Source organism: Stylophora pistillata, chromosome 10 (genome assembly GCF_964205215.1).
Source record: "Stylophora pistillata chromosome 10, jaStyPist1.2, whole genome shotgun sequence".
NCBI classification, from domain to species: Eukaryota; Metazoa; Cnidaria; class Anthozoa; order Scleractinia; family Pocilloporidae; genus Stylophora; species Stylophora pistillata.
Window position 1 is genome coordinate 30,631,374 of NC_142528.1, and position 17,898 is coordinate 30,649,271.

A 17,898-nucleotide genomic window follows, 5' to 3' on the forward strand; every position below is an offset into this window, starting at 1 on the left:
AAATCAACCACCATGTAGCTCGAGTAAGTACGCTATTGTCCCAATGTGATCTAGAAACAATCACATGTTTGCAACTGATGGCAACTGGCAGCCTCGAAGACTGGTCCATCCCCTCCCTCCCACCACCTTCTCACCCCCGGCCCCCCTCCCCCCGTTCCTTGCCCCCTACTCATGGGCCGGGTGCAAACTGATTTTTTTCTATGCAGCATAACTTGACTTCATGTAAGTTTTTGACAAGGAATATTTGATACTTCTGAAGGCTGGAACTGAGTTCTCTAGATAACTTTGAATTCTGAAAGGACCTATTGATAGATTGCTCTCTCGTTTGCGTGAACAAGTTTTACAGAAGATACGGATCCTTTCTACTTACTGCACACGTAGTGATCAATACACGTGGTACCAGCTGATCGCTACAAAAAAACACGCAGCCTGTTTCCATAGAAACATCTGGTCTATTGTTCTGTTTTGCGCGTGCTTAGTCTCGAAGGCTTAAAGGAGGTGAAGTGGCGAGGTAATGGAATATCGGTGTTTTTATCGCTTAACATGAAAGGTACAGGTGTGTATCGATTTTCTCCCATTGGTGCAACATTTGCAAAGAAGGAAAAAGCAATGATCAAAGGTAATATCGATGTTACCGCTGGATTTCAAGACAATTTGTAGTTTAAAATTTTTACGCACGACCTACGCGCACAGTTCTTTTAAAACGTGAAGCCCATTCTTGTGAAACGTTTACGATTATTTATTTGTGCATTTACGCATAATTAATTTGTTTCAAACAGGAAACCCATGTGGCAAAGCAAAAAAGGGTTCCTAAATGCCATCTGGAATTTGAAAACAAACAAGCAGGTCACTTGAAGTTTGTGATTTCTTCAAGTTATCCCCTTCGCGTGTAAACCTTTTCGACTGTTCCGCTAAAATCTTTTCAATTTCTCACACTGTGATAACGATCAAGTGAGCGTTCTCGTCGACAGTCTTCCGCTTATGTCGTAAGAGACCCTTTTGTAATCAGTTTGCCCTTTAATTAAACTCGTTAAAGCTGTTTCCAAATGTGTCAAAATTTGATTACAGGATGAAACTTTTACCCATCATTATCACCTCCACTAATTTTTGACAAAATAATGAAAAAGCTTTAAAGATGTCAATCGGGAATTGGGTCTCTAATTATGATAATCTAATAGCTAATAGAATATCTATAACTTGATCTCGCAAGTCCTTCAGGGATCCTTAGAATTGAAAGAGACTCGCAGCATTACAAAAATTCAAACTAGTGATTTCCTTGAAAGATCCTCGCTAAGATTCCGTAAAGATCTCGCGATAAGATGGTCCTAGAATCTTCAAGGACATTTAAATATCTTCAAAAGTCCTTAAAATTGTAATTTTTGATAAGGTTTTAATAGAGGCTTTGTGCTCTTTTTTCTTCCAGTTATATTTAGTTGCACTATGGAGTTAAAATGAGGAGTCCTCTTGGGCTCAGAGAGAAAGAGAAAATTTTACAAAGAGCCATCAAATCATGTCAGAGCTTCTTAAATCTGCGTGGTTTGCACATCGTCAGCATACCTCAAGAAATCTTTGCCAGGCCTCTGATTGAAAACTTGAAAGTCTTAGAACTAAGTTTTAATGGCCTCCATTCACTTCCCAGTTGTATCAGCCAACTGGTCTGTTTGGAGGAACTGTACCTTGGACATAATGACTTAAAGGTTTTGCCAAAAGAACTAGGGGATCTTCCAGCCTTGACAAGACTAGATATGGTACATAATGGTCTTCAAGAAGTCCCATTTTGCATTTCAAACTTGAGAACTCTAGAGTGGCTTAATCTGGCTGGGAACCTGGTGGAAATCGTACCATTATGGCTGCTCCTCTTACCAAACCTTCAGCATTTGCACCTTGTTCATAACTTGATTGAAAACATCCCCAAGGATTGTTACCTTCAAGGGATAGATTGCATGCGCAATTACTTTAGATTGCCTTCCATTAGAGATACTAGTAATAAGAATTGCAACACAAATTTAATGCTATTATCTCCAAGGAGAAAATGTTTGACAAGACCAAAGCTATGCTCAAATACTTTGGACAGACCACTTTTGTTGTTTAAAGATGAACCTGGATTTAAAAAGTCAGTCTGTGAGCAGACCTCTCCTAGTTCAAGTTTTTCACAAATTAAAGATGATTCAATGATTTCTGCATCTTCACCTGTGGAAACTTCACCAGATAAATACATTGTGCAACATCAGCACATTGTATCCAATTTGGAAAGGTCACATCAGAGTGAACTGAGCCTCATCGCACAACAGACAAACAAGCTTCTTCACAAGCAAGAGCTCAGAAGAAAAAACATTGAATCCTTGCAAAAGATGAAAGACCAATATAAAGCTGTCCCATTTCCTTTCACAAGAACGAGGTTAGATTTTAGCCTGGATCTTGACAGTCTAGGCAGAAGAAGAACGAGATGTATGACCACAAGTGAATATGGAACTTGTTCCTCCATTACAGAGAGCATTGAAGTAAGAGAGCATTTGTTCCTAAACAGAAAAGATTCTCTTTCGAGTTTTCAGTCATCTACATCACTAGATGATGCTTTCAACAATAATTTGCCAGCAAATCTGAAGCAGAGAAAGCTCTCAAGTGACAGTGGCAGCTCATGTTTGAGTGAAATCTCTGACAATGACTGTTACATCAATGACTCTGACTTAGAGTCAGTTATTGACCGACGTAGACACATAACTTTAGGAGATATTTGTGTTATCATCCCAGAGGAAAATATCACCGGTCATATGCAGTCAGACTTTAATCTTGATGTTTTAGAGGATATGTCATTTGCTCCTAAACTCAAGAGGCGGGAAGTGCTTGCTAGTGAAGTTATTGAGATGACACCACATGGAGCAAAGTTTTACAAAGATGATCCAGCCATCATCAGTTTTCCGTTTGATGTCAAAGTTGGCAGGTACGATGTCGTCACCTGTCTTTGCAGCCACACTGGTATTGGGCAGAGAACAAGGTGGGAAATGATGAATCCAAATGACTACAAGGTCTTCGCTTCTCATGTAGAAATCAAAGCCTACCATTTCAGTCTTTTTGGGATTGTGGTAGCCAAAGGCTACCCTGAAGCTCACAAGACCATAAAAGCTGGTATAGGCGGTTGTCTGTACATACCTGAAGTCCCTGGAGTGGAAATTCTCTTCCCAGAAACATCGTTACTTCACGATGTTGAAGCATCTGTGAAGGTTCTTTATGCCGATGACCCTTATGATGTGGATCACTCTGACCCAGAAACATTAGCACTTGCTACGCCAGTCATTCAACTTGGTCCTCATGGCTGTTTGTTTAATCTACATTCTGCTGACTTTGTGACTGTGCGCCTTCCACTTCCGGATGGCAAAGAGATCTTAGAGAGGTATGGAGACAGGCAGCTCACATTTTGGTGTAGTTCTACAACAGAAGGAGAAGATCTCCAGTGGCAACAGTTCCATCCAAGGTTTTTCCACATAGACACTGATGACAGCACCCTATGCTCTGTATATTTTTCGGTGGAACATTTTTCTTTCTTCCGAGTTTTGTGGAACATCATTGATACCATCCTGTGGGAAGCAAAGCTAGGTGCTTCCAGTATCATTCCTGTGTTCCAATTTAATGTTTCCTTTCAAGCTCTGATGTCAGAAGTGAGTGAGAATGGGTTTAGGTTTGGCCTTTGTGTAGCGTGCTACAGATTTGATAAACCTTTGGAGGATGTTGGTAACTTTCCTACTATTGTTGGTAAATGTATTACACCAAGATTGCTACGCACAGGAAAACTGCAAATCAGGTGAGCTTAACTAGAGTGTATAAAATAAAATGTGTGCCTTATAAATGTGCACCAACATGCCTGGGCAGTATTTTTCAATACTGGGGTGCAACAGTCAGTCCAAAATTTGCATTATAAGGGCCACTGCAGTACACAACTTTATTTCTAACTCACATTTACAGAATTGCTAAGTAGCTAATATCTGCAAGAGTATTTAATGTAATGTAATTTGATATTTAACATTGACATAATGTTTTGAAAACCCCAATTGGCAGGTAGTTTTAATATCAACTGAAGGTATTCTTCTTTACACTTAAGCAAGGAAGTGTGTCATAGGCCTCAGAATCGTCTCCTTGACCTCTCCCTTTTCATCTCTACAATATGAACCATCTTCCGATTAGCTTAATTGGTTAGAGCACCGGACTGTTGTACAGTAGGTCAAGGGTTCAAGCCCTGGCTGGACCAACACTCAAGGTCTTAAAAGTAACTGAGGAGAATGTGCTACCTTTCTATAATATTGAGAAATGGATAGACATTCTAGTCTTCTTGGATAAGGGAAAATAAACTGTAGGGTCCCGTCTCTTGCATCTATTAATTAGTTAATTTGGTTAGGCAGGGGGCATTAAAGAACCCACTCACTAGATTACTGTGATGTGGTCTGACCCTGTTTACTGGGAATTGGGGGGGGGGGACATCTTCAAATAAGTTTCCTTTGATTGATATTGTACACTGCTGATGCGGTCCAGCCAAAGTCCCTCGAAAAGTGTTGTGATGCGCCTAGTTGAATATTGTATAGAAAAGGCACAATAGAATAAATATTATCATTATTAATTTGCAGTCAGCAGCGTGTAGAATTAGAAGAAAAGTCATCTGCAAAGAGCAGATACTTTTGAAAACCCTTCTTTATTTGGCACATAATTAAATGAACAAACCCCAAAACTAGTTGAAGATTGAGGAGTGTAATGAGATTTTCCTCCTTTATCTTTTCAATGCCTTTTCTTAGTGCTACTGAACCCTTTCATAACTTTAAGCAATGTCAGATTTCACCTCTCTCCTTAGCTTAAACCTCAATTGATTTAATATTACAATTCACGTTGTTATTAACTAAACACTTTCTTCAAACCATATCCTATTACAAGGTTGGAATCAGATCATTTCAATGCAGACACCTCAATTGGCATAAAACATCTTATAGCTGTGGAGAACTTCACTGGCCGTCCATTTGTGATTCAGTTTGGATGCCGATTTAAGGGAGAGCCACCATATGGAAACTTTGGAAATGTTTTTTTGGAGCAACAATCAGAGTTTGGTGATTACAAGCCAGTTTTATCTTTCCTCTTAAATAAGGTAAGCTTTCTTGAACAACCACAACTTATATTTGTATTGTATTTGTATTTGTAGATTCTTACAGTGTACAGGTGAGAGAGCAGTAGGACACGTTGTCCCCTACTAGGTTCATCTGCCTAAACCTACCCCAACCCACCCATCCCACCCCAGGGGAGGACATCCATCACACAGTAATCTTGTGTGTGGGAAATTAACTTCTCCTACCCCTAACCCTGCAGGAGAGAGGACCTCCATTTATTTGTCCCTATCCAAGAAGACTAGATTATCTAACCATTTCTTGATGTTATAGAAAGGTAGCATATTCTTCTCAATTATTTTAAGATCTTGAGTGTTGGTCGGGTTGGGGCCCAAACCCTCGACCTCCCACAACAGTCCAGCACTCTATCCATTGAGCTAACTGGGAGAGATTCATTTACAATGGAGAATAGCCTAGCTCACCATGGAATTCTCTGTAGCTTACCCCTTTTTTATGGTAAGAAGGCAAACCTATGTCCCCCAGAGATTCTCTCTGGGGCCATAGGTTTTTTCTATGTACCACACTCTTAAGAAAATCAATAACAACTTTCTCTAATTGAATACTTAGCATAGAATGTACATCTTTCTTACACTTTGAATCAATGAGAATGACATCCCTGTGACTATACTTACTGCACATGTAGTTGATGACTTTGCCCCACGACAATTAATTTATATTTGAACTCTTCATTGCAGCCTCGTGATGCTAATGATGCTGATAGCTCTCTTGATTGGGAAGTTCAGTTAACCAAGGAACTAACAAATGTGCTTAGTATCAAGGCTGAAACAGACATGGGCGATGAGGTGTGGCATGAAGTTGCTGAACAACTGGGTTATACCCCACGCGAGATAAGCAATTTCAGCGCAAATGACAACCCAATGGCAGCAGTCATCACAGACTATAAAAGACGTGGTGGAATACCTCATCAATTCATCACAGCTCTTTACAAAACTGGTTCCCCAGGAAATGTAGTGAAACAGAAAATGAATAGCAACAGAATGGGATCAGCAAGGATGGTGGAAGAAGACATATCAGGTGAAAGTTTGTATTTGACTGTGTAATAATCCAGAGGCTATTGTAAGTAAATTAAACATCCAGGTAAACAATGCTTGTGATGTTACTTTGGAGAATTTTGAATTGTATCAACTAATAATTCCCGAGTCAATATTTTCCTTTATTCTCATTACTTGTCTGCTTGATGTTGTCTTGATATTGTAAGGAGAAATTCTGTCTTGGTCACTCATGGGAGTTAAAGGGTGAATCCTCTCCCCACTCATCATAGCAGAAATTTTTCTTCCTCTCTCCAAGAATTTTCAACATCTTTGGTAAGGGTACACTGTAGGGTTATTTCTAGGAGATTCACATTTGGTCAAGAGCAGGGAATCAACACTAATGGTCGCCAACTAGCCACAGACTAGTAGAAATTCAGTTCTGGGTAGTGGTTTTTTATTTCCATTAGCCAGTTTGGCTAGTAAACAGACTGAAATTGTCATGATATCTAAGTTGTCACTAGCCACTTTACTGGTAAGTTGAAAAAAAAAAAAAAAAAAAAGTCTTTTTATAGGATTTCACAATTACTGGTGAACCAGTAGTTTCCATTGTGGTCCTTGCAAACAAATGAAACAAATGGTCTAAATTGAACATAACATTAGTGAAAAAGAAAAGTTAGTGTCAAGCCCGGAAGAGACACAGATGTTGGTTTATAAGATTTAAAATGTTAGAAGTAATATGTTATTGAAGAGGCACTTCACTTGTTTTCATCCTAGGGATATCTCTGAATGGGAGGTGTGCTTTAGGAGAGAATTGGCTTCCATATTGTCTGAGAAGAGACAATTTTTAAATAGAATCCTTGTTCTATTTCGATGCACAGACAAATCCAAACTAATTTGACCAACCAGTTTGACTGAATGCCCAAATATTTTGCTCTGACAGAAATGGAACCCAAAATGTGCCCTTGTGTAAAGAAGAATGCTCGCAAAAGGCGACTGCTTGAATCTGTCAATTGGGAAGAGAAATTCCATGACCTTTCACGACACATTAGAGAATGGAAACAGCTGGGCCGAGAGTTGGGTGTTGGTGATACCAAAATAAAAGAGATCGAACACGACTGCCACAGGAATAACGATAGCTTGTATGAAAAGGCTTATCAAGTGCTTTTAGCATGGCGAGATTTGTGCCCAGATCGTTGCAATCTAAACACCCTTTCTGATGCATTATGCAAAGTGGGGCTCGGTTATGCTGCAAGAAAATACTGTCTTGCTGTGGAGATGGGTTGATATCAACCATTGGGAATCCTTAGACTTCATGTAAATTATTTTTGTAAGTGCTGGTAATCTGGTTTGTAGTGAGTAGAGGTTGCCAACTGTTGACTGTCAAAATTGCACTTCCCCTTGTCCATGTAGTTAATACTGATTGAGAGATAAAAAGTAATGGTCAAACAATGACACCAGAGGTGTGTGTTTTTTCAATTATTTATTTTTTGTCCTAGTAATAGAAAAAACATAGTACCATGAGTGGAGTGAGATAGGGGATTACAAGAAAAAGTTTCTTTGTTTCTTAAAAGAAAAGGTGTTGTATTCTTATTTAATGAGATGTAAATTTAAGTGAATTCAGTTTTAGCAGGAACTTTCTTCAGTTCCCTACCTTCATCCATAAGTAGAACACACTTCTCAATAATGAAGGACAATATGATTGTCTGAGATTTGCATGCTTACTATGTGCATTAGCTGTAAATACTTATTTCCTTGAAATAATTTTTACATGTTGAGCATAATAGGAAAACCGAAAAAATTTTTTGTACATCAGATGCATTGTCTCAAACAATTTTTTTAAGACATACACCATACAGGTAACCCAAGACGTCAGTAACATCAACTTTTGTATAGTTTTCTTTTTAACTAACATTCAAGAAGGGTCAGCTGTTCTCAACACTTAGCTGAAAAGAATTAATTCACCTTTCTTTGAATTGCTGTTAAGTAGTTTTATTTTCCTTTCAAAATTCAGGTGCACTTTTTCAAGGCATCACCTCATGCAAATGAAACCTCCAGTAAACCTATTTTTACTTATTTTTTACCACTATAATTATTTTTAGTTGGTAACTATCCTGTGAGCTGGTCTCAGCACAAGCACTCTGCAAGTCAGAGGAGATTTGTGCCAGGATGCTTTTATGCTTACAGACTGCCATTACATATGTGTTGTCAATTGTGTCTATAATTGTAAATATTAAGTGGTTTGTTCTTCAAAATCTACTTTCCAATGTTTTTAGCCGTTTTGAACAACATATCTAATAACTCAGGTAAAGCATGATGGTTTTTGTACATTATTTTCAAAGTTTTTAATATGGACACTTGTTTGTGATAAAGAAAAGAAGTTACTTTTATGTGACAAAATGTTAGTACACTGTAAAAATTTTTGTATAGAAAAGAGCAAAGATATAAATGTAATATTTTTTGTCTGCAAGTAGTTTTGGAACCATTGTGAACTTAGCAAAAAAGAAAAAAATAGTGTGAAGTAATATATTAAAAATAATGTTAGCAATAAAGAAACAAAGCAAAATCAAAGTATTTGTCTTTCTGTTATTCAAGGTTTTCTGTTGGTTAGTTCTTGGTCATTTCATCCATTTCCTTTGCAAACACAGCTTTGAGTGGTTCCACAAGTTGTGGAAGTTTTGAAAAATTGCTTGAATGAACCTGTCAAAGAAGTCAATGGAGAAAAAAGTATGTTCCTATAACTAAAATTTTGGCTGACTGGACAATAAAGCAGAACGTACAATCAGTATAACTGTAAGAAATGCACTACTTTACTACGTTTTTTGAAGGAGGATTGATACTAACCCATGGGTCGCTTTAATCCTTTTTTCAGATTAAAGCCTTCTTGGATTTTTTTTTTTTTGAAGCATCTGATCATCAAATTGTAAAACTACTAACCACACAAGACTATGTAATATGTAATAAAATATCCTTGATCAGGGATTTCAAAAACTTATTCCATAAGCAGCTGTAAAGGGCCATAAGGCCATACATAAGGCAAACCCAAACATGAAGACTGCTCGCAGGCTGAACAGATGGTAGTAATAAGTCTTATTGGCTACAGTGGACTGCTGGAAACTAGCTTTTATTGAAACCCCTCAGTGATTTCTCTACAGTTTCAATTGTTAGTACCTTCATGTGATCAAATGCAATGCCAGTACACTTTGTAAACTGTTCACTGAACACTGGGATTTTAGGATAACGTTGACTGAAGTGATTCAATATGATAAGCTTTGCACCCATCTCCACACCACTTGTGATTGCCTCAGTTGTTGTACTAGTCAGAAAAGAAAACAAACACACATGTAAAACACTGAAAAAAAACAAATAACTGGAAAGAGAGAAACATTTAAAACAAAACAAGTTACCATTTTCATTCCAAACACCATCACAATGTCCATAAAAATCACAAGTATTCTCTAACTTGAACAAAAGAGAATTTCCCCCACCCCACCCCTTCTCCTATCTTATGTCAAACATGGACCAAACCTCAGGAAAGGTCTTCAAATTGATTTACACTTTTTCATCAAATGAAAACATACACTGGAAATTGTTCATAGTTTTCTGCATTATGATGAAGTTGAATGATCATTTACTTCTTTTACTGTCCTCTGACTAATCCTAATCCTTGTTAATCAAACCTGTGCTTTTTCTCAAGAGCTTCACTCATCAATTCATCTTCTAGAGTGGCTTCATGAATGAGGAGATCAGCACCTTTTCCTGAAAAATATTAACATTTTGAACTATTGTTGCACACCTGTAATCATCGCCACAGTGTTGACAAGTTCTAGCAAAGAAAATTTAAGACTGATCTTGCCTGTTTTGCTAACAGCCAGTACAAAACTGGTATAGTTTTATTCAAAAGTTTGACACATCTGGCCTTACTGCAAAATGGATCAACTTCAGAAACTGGAATGTAACCATAATTTCAGGGTGGTTTGTTGCCAAAGGAAGGCATCACTCCTCCTTGCCACATACTAAGAAAATTGCAAGCTGTAGGAGTGATGGTCACTTAGCTAGTGCGCAAAAGAGAAGGGAATTTTTTGAAAGGGTAGCATCTCTTCATTCCTTGTACCTTCTTTCACCCTTACAAATGACTTACCAGCCTCAATCAGTGCTGGGCAAGGTCGTGTATCACCAGAGTAAACAATCTTCCAGCCATGATTGTGTGCTATAACCAAGCCAAAGGCCTGTGGACAGTGATCTACAGGTACTGTTAAAACCTACAAATAAAAAAAACCCTGACATAAACTTCTGAGCATTATTATTAGTATTTGTGACTTCCAGGCCACTATAGTTTTACTTCAACACACCAGTGTATTGCATGTTTTGCTACTATATTATCTGAAATTCTGCATGTTTTCTGACCAGGACACAACTTTCACATTACTCAATTACCATGAATCAAACATGATATAGGTGTAAGAATCTTTTGAAACTCACCTCTCTTGCATCTAAGCGATCTGTAACAAACTGGTAATCTTCATACCGGCCTTTTATAACTAAGTCCCTGCTGTCCACAAACCTAGCAAAAAAAATTATCAATCAACATAAGCAAACTCAAGAAATTCATTGTGATGATCACCTCTGGTTATGTGATTGTGAGTCACTTCTAGTCACATGTCCAATAGCTTCTGTGGTTACACAGTGGTTTTGTTAAAATTTGTTGATCTGTGTACTTTAGCAACCAATAACACAATTGTATTAACCATTGATTCATTCCTTGTTATTAACTTGACAGAAGCAACTGATAAGTAATATTTCTCAAGAATAAAATCCAAGTCCCCAATGAGGGATTCAGACTTAGTTGGAGAGTGACATCTGATATAAAGCAGCAGTCAAGGACTTGGAAAAGTTTAATAAGATTTCATAACTACTAACGAGATTATTACATAGCTATTAATAATCATAAAATACAGCCAACAAAATGAGGAAAATTTAAAAACCTGTACTCAATGTCCTCACAGAATCTGTTATACTCCTCCAGCCATTTTCTTATTTTGGCAGGACCAATGATTACCAGATCATCTGCAACATCACTTTCCTACAATAAATTTGACTTAACTATAAACAAGTTTTTAAATGTATAACCTCATAAATCTTTATCAAACAAAACTGGGATTTAACTTAAGACAAAATCCCTACCATATCTATAGTTTCTCTTTTCTTTAAAATATGGATAAGACCCTGGGGGTAGAATGAGAGAAAAGAGATAAAAGTAACAATTTGAACAAAACAAAACAAACAAACAAAACAAGAAAGCCTAATAATAACAAAAAACATGCATTTAAGCTTTGAAAACATACATTCATGTAACATTCAATAAACCCCTCGTTTTCATTTATAGTCATAATTTTCAAGATATAATAATTATCATTTTAAGTTGTAAATCTCATAACAGAAAGTGCTCCACACAAAAATGTTCCCAGCAAAAGGAAAAAACATTGTGTAATATTTTTACATTAAACAGATATTTTCCTGCATAATCCTTCCATTGATAAAATTCTACATACAGGACTAAATACCTAATAACTAACTAAACAATATTTTTTTTGCTCTTTGTGAGAAGCCTGGCCACATTTTCTCATCTTTGTCTGGCAATGTAGGTCAACAGTCTATTGCTGTACAATAACTGTTTGACACTGTTTGATCCTTTCAGTCCCTCAGATCTCATTTGGTAAACTTCTCCTGGCTAGTTTCCATGTTAGTTTGGATAATTGCCTCTCTTGCTTTATTCCACTTTAAAACTACAAATGTTATTATTTAAGGAAGAAATAAATAAATACAAAAGTGAAAGAAATACACATCCGAATGTAGCAAAACTAATCGAGTCGGGTGGTTGCAGACAATATTAGAATAATGTATTATATCAAGGAGGTTGAAAATAAAAATTACAAGGAGATTACAATATAATTGTTAATTTAGAGAAGTGAAATTGATTCAAGCAAGTATATGATTATGAGTAACAACGAAGCAAATAAAAGTAAATTAAAGTATGAATAGTTTACAGTAGGTTATTGATATAAAAGGTGCTATTTTAGTTCCATAAGTCCAGCAGTCATTTTAGCAACAATCGTTTTTTTTGACAATTGATAATTTGGCATTGCATCAAATTATAATCCCCTAGTTGCCATTTTTCTTTACTCTCATCTCTTGTTTGCTTAATACTGTATTGATATTGTAAGGAGAAATACTGTCTTCTTGCAGTTTAAGGGTTAACTGACTCACTAAATGCCTGGCCCTTGTTGTTCAAAGGATGGATAACGCTATACACTGGATAAATCTCTATCCTGTGGATGGCGCAGTACGTTTTGGTAACACTTATCCGCTGGATAGCGATTTACCTGTTGTATAGCGTTATCCGCCCTTTGAACAACCGGAGCCTAGTTGATTATTCATGGTTAGTTATTGTAACAAAATCAACCTTTATCAACTAACCAAGTGATGATCAGCATGAATGTGAGATATGAAAACACATTTGAGCCGCCTCAGTACACGGTCCACGTATTTACCATAATGTCGATAGAGCTGACCATAGGTACCTTCACCACAGTCAAGGAGTATAGAGTCCTTTTCACTGTTCACATAATTAAACAATTGAAACCAAATTATTATTAAGACAAATTGACATTTTAATGCTGAACAACTACTTGAAGTTCAAGTTCAAAAACAACCACAATGCACAATAACTTATAATAAGGCTTCTGTCATATGTTTGAAAGATTTTCAAACAATCAATTTTAAAGTAGAAACATGTAATTATTCGCTACCTCTCTTACCTCATGTTGATCAATGTTGAGCTGACATTTCTGTATTTTGATGGAATTGCTGATCCAGTTCCCAAGAAAACTACCTCATACTCCTTGTGTTCCCTTTCCCATGCACGTTCCTTCACTTTCATTTGAATTGTTTCACTCAAACTAGAACCACGCCTTTCAGTGCCCAATAGATGTACTCCAACAGCTTCCAAGCTGTCTATGAGCGCATTCCCAAAATTAATTTTTGTATTCCTATTTGTAGGTGGACTCCTGATTAAATCATTCACCACCGACATGCTGGTGGTTGGTGATAACCAGGAAGTACCTGCTGCTGATGATAATTCCTTTTGTTCAGCACTTCTTTGCCCAAAGCCTCTTTCACGTGACACCTCTTTAGACTGTTCATTCAAGAGTGTTTGAGTTTCTTTAATGATTGAGTCCACATCTAACTTCCCTAGTACCTCAGACCTATCAAATCCTTGATGCTTGCCTTCTCTGAGATAAAACTTGAGTAAATTTTCTCCAGCAAAGCAATTTTTTGGTAAGTCATCTTGATTTATTGCCTGAAAATGGATGTGGATGGTTACAGTATCATTACATTATGTATTTGAACTGGCTTTTTGATGCACACCAAATATAAAAACCAGCATCTCCAACTGTGACCACTTTGACATCAACCATTTGAAGTCCTTACCACCTGTGACAACTTTCAATTCATTAAGAATGGGTCGATGCCTTATTATCCTATCAATAGTGATCCCCTGTTTAATGCTTCTCAAACAGAGAAAACAAAGCAAAACATTTTTCAGAGAAGAGAGGTAAAAATAACAGTACTAGACTGAGAGAAACTGTCTATGCTATTCCAAATTGTTAAGATCTGTGGGAATGAGTCAACTATTTTGTTGCATATGACAGCTTCAAACACAAGCTTTAATTATACATATTTCTTCTTAGACATTTTGTTGTGTAGTATAGCTGAGTGTTTTTACGAGTTGTGCCGCATTTTGACAAGCTTGTAGGGTGAGTCAAAATACAAACAACAAGTAAAAATACTCAGCGATACTACAAAACAAAACATCTAATAAGAGATTTATCATCCAACACAACAAATTGTTATTTCAGTGTGGGCGAATTTCGCAGATATTTCTGGAGTACAAATATCACATCGTCTCGTGCGTTATTTGTACTCTACAAATCACAGTTGGATAATAATACCAAGTAATCTACCCTAATCAAAACTGCAAGCTGACAACCATGAATACCCCTGAATACAAAACCCGCCAGCATCCACAGTACTAATTTATGGGTTTGCCATATTTCACTAACCAGTCTATGGTAGCACTTATTCCGTCAGCTAATACTTACAGGTGTGTCCATGGTTTCCAATAAGGGAAAAATCTCTGGATCTATGGTGTTTAATTTACACTGTACAGTTGCTTGAGCCTGAAACACCAGGGGTGCTGCACACACATCCTTGTTAATCAACAGATGACACACCTTGTCTCCAAACCTATGGTTTTTATAATAATATTGAAATTGTGTCTCATTCAATATTTCACACCACACATTTACGGAAGATGGTTCATAACAGGAAGTACATGTAATAGTTCAGTAAGTTGCATTAAAGTCAAGATTTCCCCAGTGATTATTTTACCTCAGGTTGTTGAAAAGCAAGTTAATTTTGCCAACAGCCCCACTTCTTTCACATTGGCATTCACACTTCTTGCTCAAAATCACTTATTCAATAACCAATTTGAAAGAAAATCAATACAAAAACAAAGATGAACAGTACCAACCCTTTCCTCCAGTGTTCGTATTCTTTACTTTGGAAAATAACCATTGGTGTCAGATGTACAATAATGACAGGTGTTAAACATGACCCTTGTTCCCAGTACTTTTTGAGCTGCTCATTGGAGACCAATAACTGAATAAATGCCACTGTGGGACATTCAATGATAAGAAAAACAGATCCAGGCTGAGCTTGTCCCATTACTTGCTGAGGATGCACCTGAAAAAAAATTAATATGGAATTACCTGTGTGTCTTTAGACAATGAATTGTTATACATGATATTCTGTTATATTTAGGATGTGCACTCTGTAAAAATGAAAAATGAGTGTCACAAATACCTCTCAAGGATTTAATTTGATTGGTTGCTTGTTAGTACCATTTATTATGAAAGTTTCTTGAGTGAAAATAATTAGAGTGTTTCTTTCATTGTGCTGTTAAGCAAAGAATGTGCAATTCAGATTTAAAACTGACCTGTTGTCCATCTTCCAGGGTAACCACATTCCCAGAAACAAGATCCTTAAACAAGGGTCCTTTTGGTACACCAAGCTCAATGGCTTTCTTAGGGAAAAACTTCCCAGGTAGAGAGGAAAGCTGGCAGATGTAACAAACTGCAGTGAATGTCTCAGGACTGTCCATCTTTGGTCTTTTAACTGATCGCAGATCATCTTCATCACTCAAAGTGGACGAATCATCTCTTGATTTCACAGCACCATCTACAGGGTATTTTGAAAGAGAGAGACTTGAAACAGTAGTTTTATGCCTCTATTGGCAACTGCGAAAAAACCTTGTGATCCCTAAGAGTGACCGGCATCTAATTTCTCCTAACAATATCATCCCTGAATCACTGATTAAGGTCAGGAGAATAAAGGAAATGATCACCAATAATAATAATAATAATAATAATAAAAATAATAATAATAATAATAATAGTAATAATAATAATATAGATCGATTTCTACAGCGCATTTCCATATAAATACTTTAACGCGCTTTACAACACTGTGCGGGGGACTTTTCCAGACTGCCAGTGGCAGATTACAATTAATAAAGGAGAAATTTTACAGATGCCCCCTCCCCCCATTCCCAGTAAACAGGCCAGACCACATCACAGTAATCTTGTGAGGTGGGTTCTTTAACGTCCCCTGCCGAAATTAACTAATTGATAGGTGCAGGAGACGGAAGGAAGCCCTACTTGACTTGATTGCTGAACAAATTCTCCCTTTAAGCTTCTTTAGAAATCTAAAGAGAACAGTATGGAGAGAACATGCATACTGAAGTTGGGAATTTAATAAGGCTAAACTTCATAGGTTCAAATTATTTTCTGCCTATGTTGATATCTATTTATATGAAGGCAATTAAATGTAGGTAAACGATTGAAAGATAGAAATTCATTGCTTGCACTCAGTAGGGACACATGAAAATGCAAAATAAAAATACACCTTCAAACAAACCATTTAAAAGAAGAGGCCATATTGTTATATTTTCATCTTCATACTTGTCCTCATCTGTCCCTGTGAATCCCACACAATCAAACTTCAAGTTTTCACGCTGCAAGAAAAATCGTGTGGCATAGATGAAATGAGACAAGGTGCTGGGTCCATGAAGACGAATGTCTGATTTGCCAAAGTCCCTAAATGTCAGTGCAAGTCCAGGCAGACCTCCAGTGTACTCCCAACATATCCGCGTGAAGAAAACATTGTTCACTTTTGAGAGTCTCAGCTTGTGTTCAACGCATAACCGCTGAGTTGCCTCTCCACAATTGAAAAGATATCTGTCAATAACAACGATATAACAACATCAACTAGTGAATCAATCATTCAGTTATTCAGTCAACAATTCATCAAGTTATTTGTCAACTGAATAATAACAAATCCCTCCATCAACCACCCAGTCCATCAATCAATCAGGCAGTCAGTAGGTCAATCTGTCAATCAGTCTGTCAGTCAGTCAATCAGTCAGTCAAACAGTCAAGGTTATTCTGTATCAATCAGTCCATCAATCAGTCCATCAGTCAACCATTCAATCAATCATTCAATCAATCAATCAATCAATCAATCGGTCGATCAGTCATTCAGTTGATCAATCAGTCAATCAATCAGTTAATTAGTCATTCAGTCAATCAATCAATCAGTCAGTCAATCAGTAAGTTAATCAGTCAATTCATCAATTAATTAGTCAAACAGTTAGTCAATCAATCATTCAATTTGTCAATTAATCAGTCAGACAGTCAGTCAATCATTTAATCAATCAATTCATCCATCAAATCATCCACCTGGGTCCATCTGTCACTCGGTCAATAACTCAATCAATCATTTTATCTGATCTTTTTAAATGTGACTTCGAATCTCGGGTCAAAATAGACAATAGTGGTAGCTAAATGCTTGAAGAAAAAGTAACTTAACACAAATAACAAAAATCATATTCATTTTGATTTTTTTTTAAGATATCAGCGTACCTCTGAGAATCAGCAAACAGATATAACGATGGACTAGTATCACCAGTTTCTGTTCCGACAACTTGCAGATAAACATTTGGCGTTGGTTTAGACGTACTCAGAGACGCTGCCATTAAATTACACGTTCTCTGTAATTGAAACTTCCTTAATATTAGCAAAACCCTCATTCAGAATGAAGGCAAAAACGTATTGGAAGATTTCACGAGATTGCTGACCGCCATGTTGAATTTTACTCCTTATGGAAGAAACATTCTCTCTTACATGACACAAAGTGATGGCAGCGAACGACCGCTGGTTACCATTTCGTTCCAAGGATCTCTCGATCTTATGCGGCAGGATTGCGGCAGTGAGTGTGGCAACCACGAGCAAACCAAACAATAAAGGTCCTTCAACTGTGAAAACATTTGTGAGCATGAAGGAAGCTGTAATATCTTTAACTCTCTTACCCCTCAGATTTACTAGCGTCTAATTTCTCCGTCTGATGTCACACCAGAATTACATTCAGGTCACGAGAATAAACGAAATAATCACCAGCCAAAGAAACTCTTGATTGTTAAACAAATTCTCCTTGTCAGCTCCTAAGGAGAGTAAAATGAACGGTGTGGAGAATACGCATACTGATGTTAGGTTACAAAGGATTGATAGCAGCTCACATGAGAGAATCTTTTTTTTTTTTTTTTTCATGTCTATGCCTTGATTTATGTTGGATTGTACCAGTAAATAGCA

At 37.0% G+C, this 17,898-nt stretch overlaps 2 protein-coding genes across 5 annotated transcripts; one reads left to right on the forward strand and one right to left on the reverse strand.

Annotated features, from left to right (window-relative positions):
- The first annotated feature begins 440 nt into the window (after positions 1-440).
- Positions 441-8,701, forward strand: LOC111325435 (uncharacterized). 4 transcript variants are annotated; one of them, XM_022929242.2, is made up of 5 exons: positions 441-556; positions 1,424-3,799; positions 4,918-5,125; positions 5,837-6,176; positions 7,074-8,701. In XM_022929242.2, exons 2-5 carry the CDS (start codon positions 1,452-1,454, stop codon positions 7,415-7,417), a joined length of 3,240 nt encoding a protein of 1,079 aa, XP_022784977.2. In that variant the 5' UTR covers positions 441-556; positions 1,424-1,451; the 3' UTR covers positions 7,418-8,701. The 4 variants fall into 4 exon arrangements, with proteins under 4 accessions (XP_022784977.2, XP_022784976.2, XP_088592698.1 ...); XM_022929241.2 differs by having other exon boundaries at positions 462-619; XM_088736572.1 differs by having other exon boundaries at positions 462-550.
- On the reverse strand, positions 7,597-17,419 carry LOC111325436 (zinc phosphodiesterase ELAC protein 2). The gene is made up of 14 exons (XM_022929244.2): positions 17,173-17,419; positions 16,169-16,488; positions 15,189-15,430; positions 14,724-14,935; positions 14,293-14,437; positions 12,949-13,490; positions 12,608-12,746; positions 11,315-11,356; positions 11,116-11,213; positions 10,613-10,694; positions 10,272-10,392; positions 9,811-9,889; positions 9,302-9,446; positions 7,597-8,830 (listed from the first exon to the last, which is right to left on the reverse strand). The coding sequence occupies exons 1-14, from the start codon at positions 17,337-17,339 to the stop codon at positions 8,738-8,740; spliced, it is 2,427 nt and encodes an 808-aa protein (XP_022784979.2). The 5' UTR covers positions 17,340-17,419; the 3' UTR covers positions 7,597-8,737.
- Between the last annotated feature and the right edge of the window lie 479 nt (positions 17,420-17,898).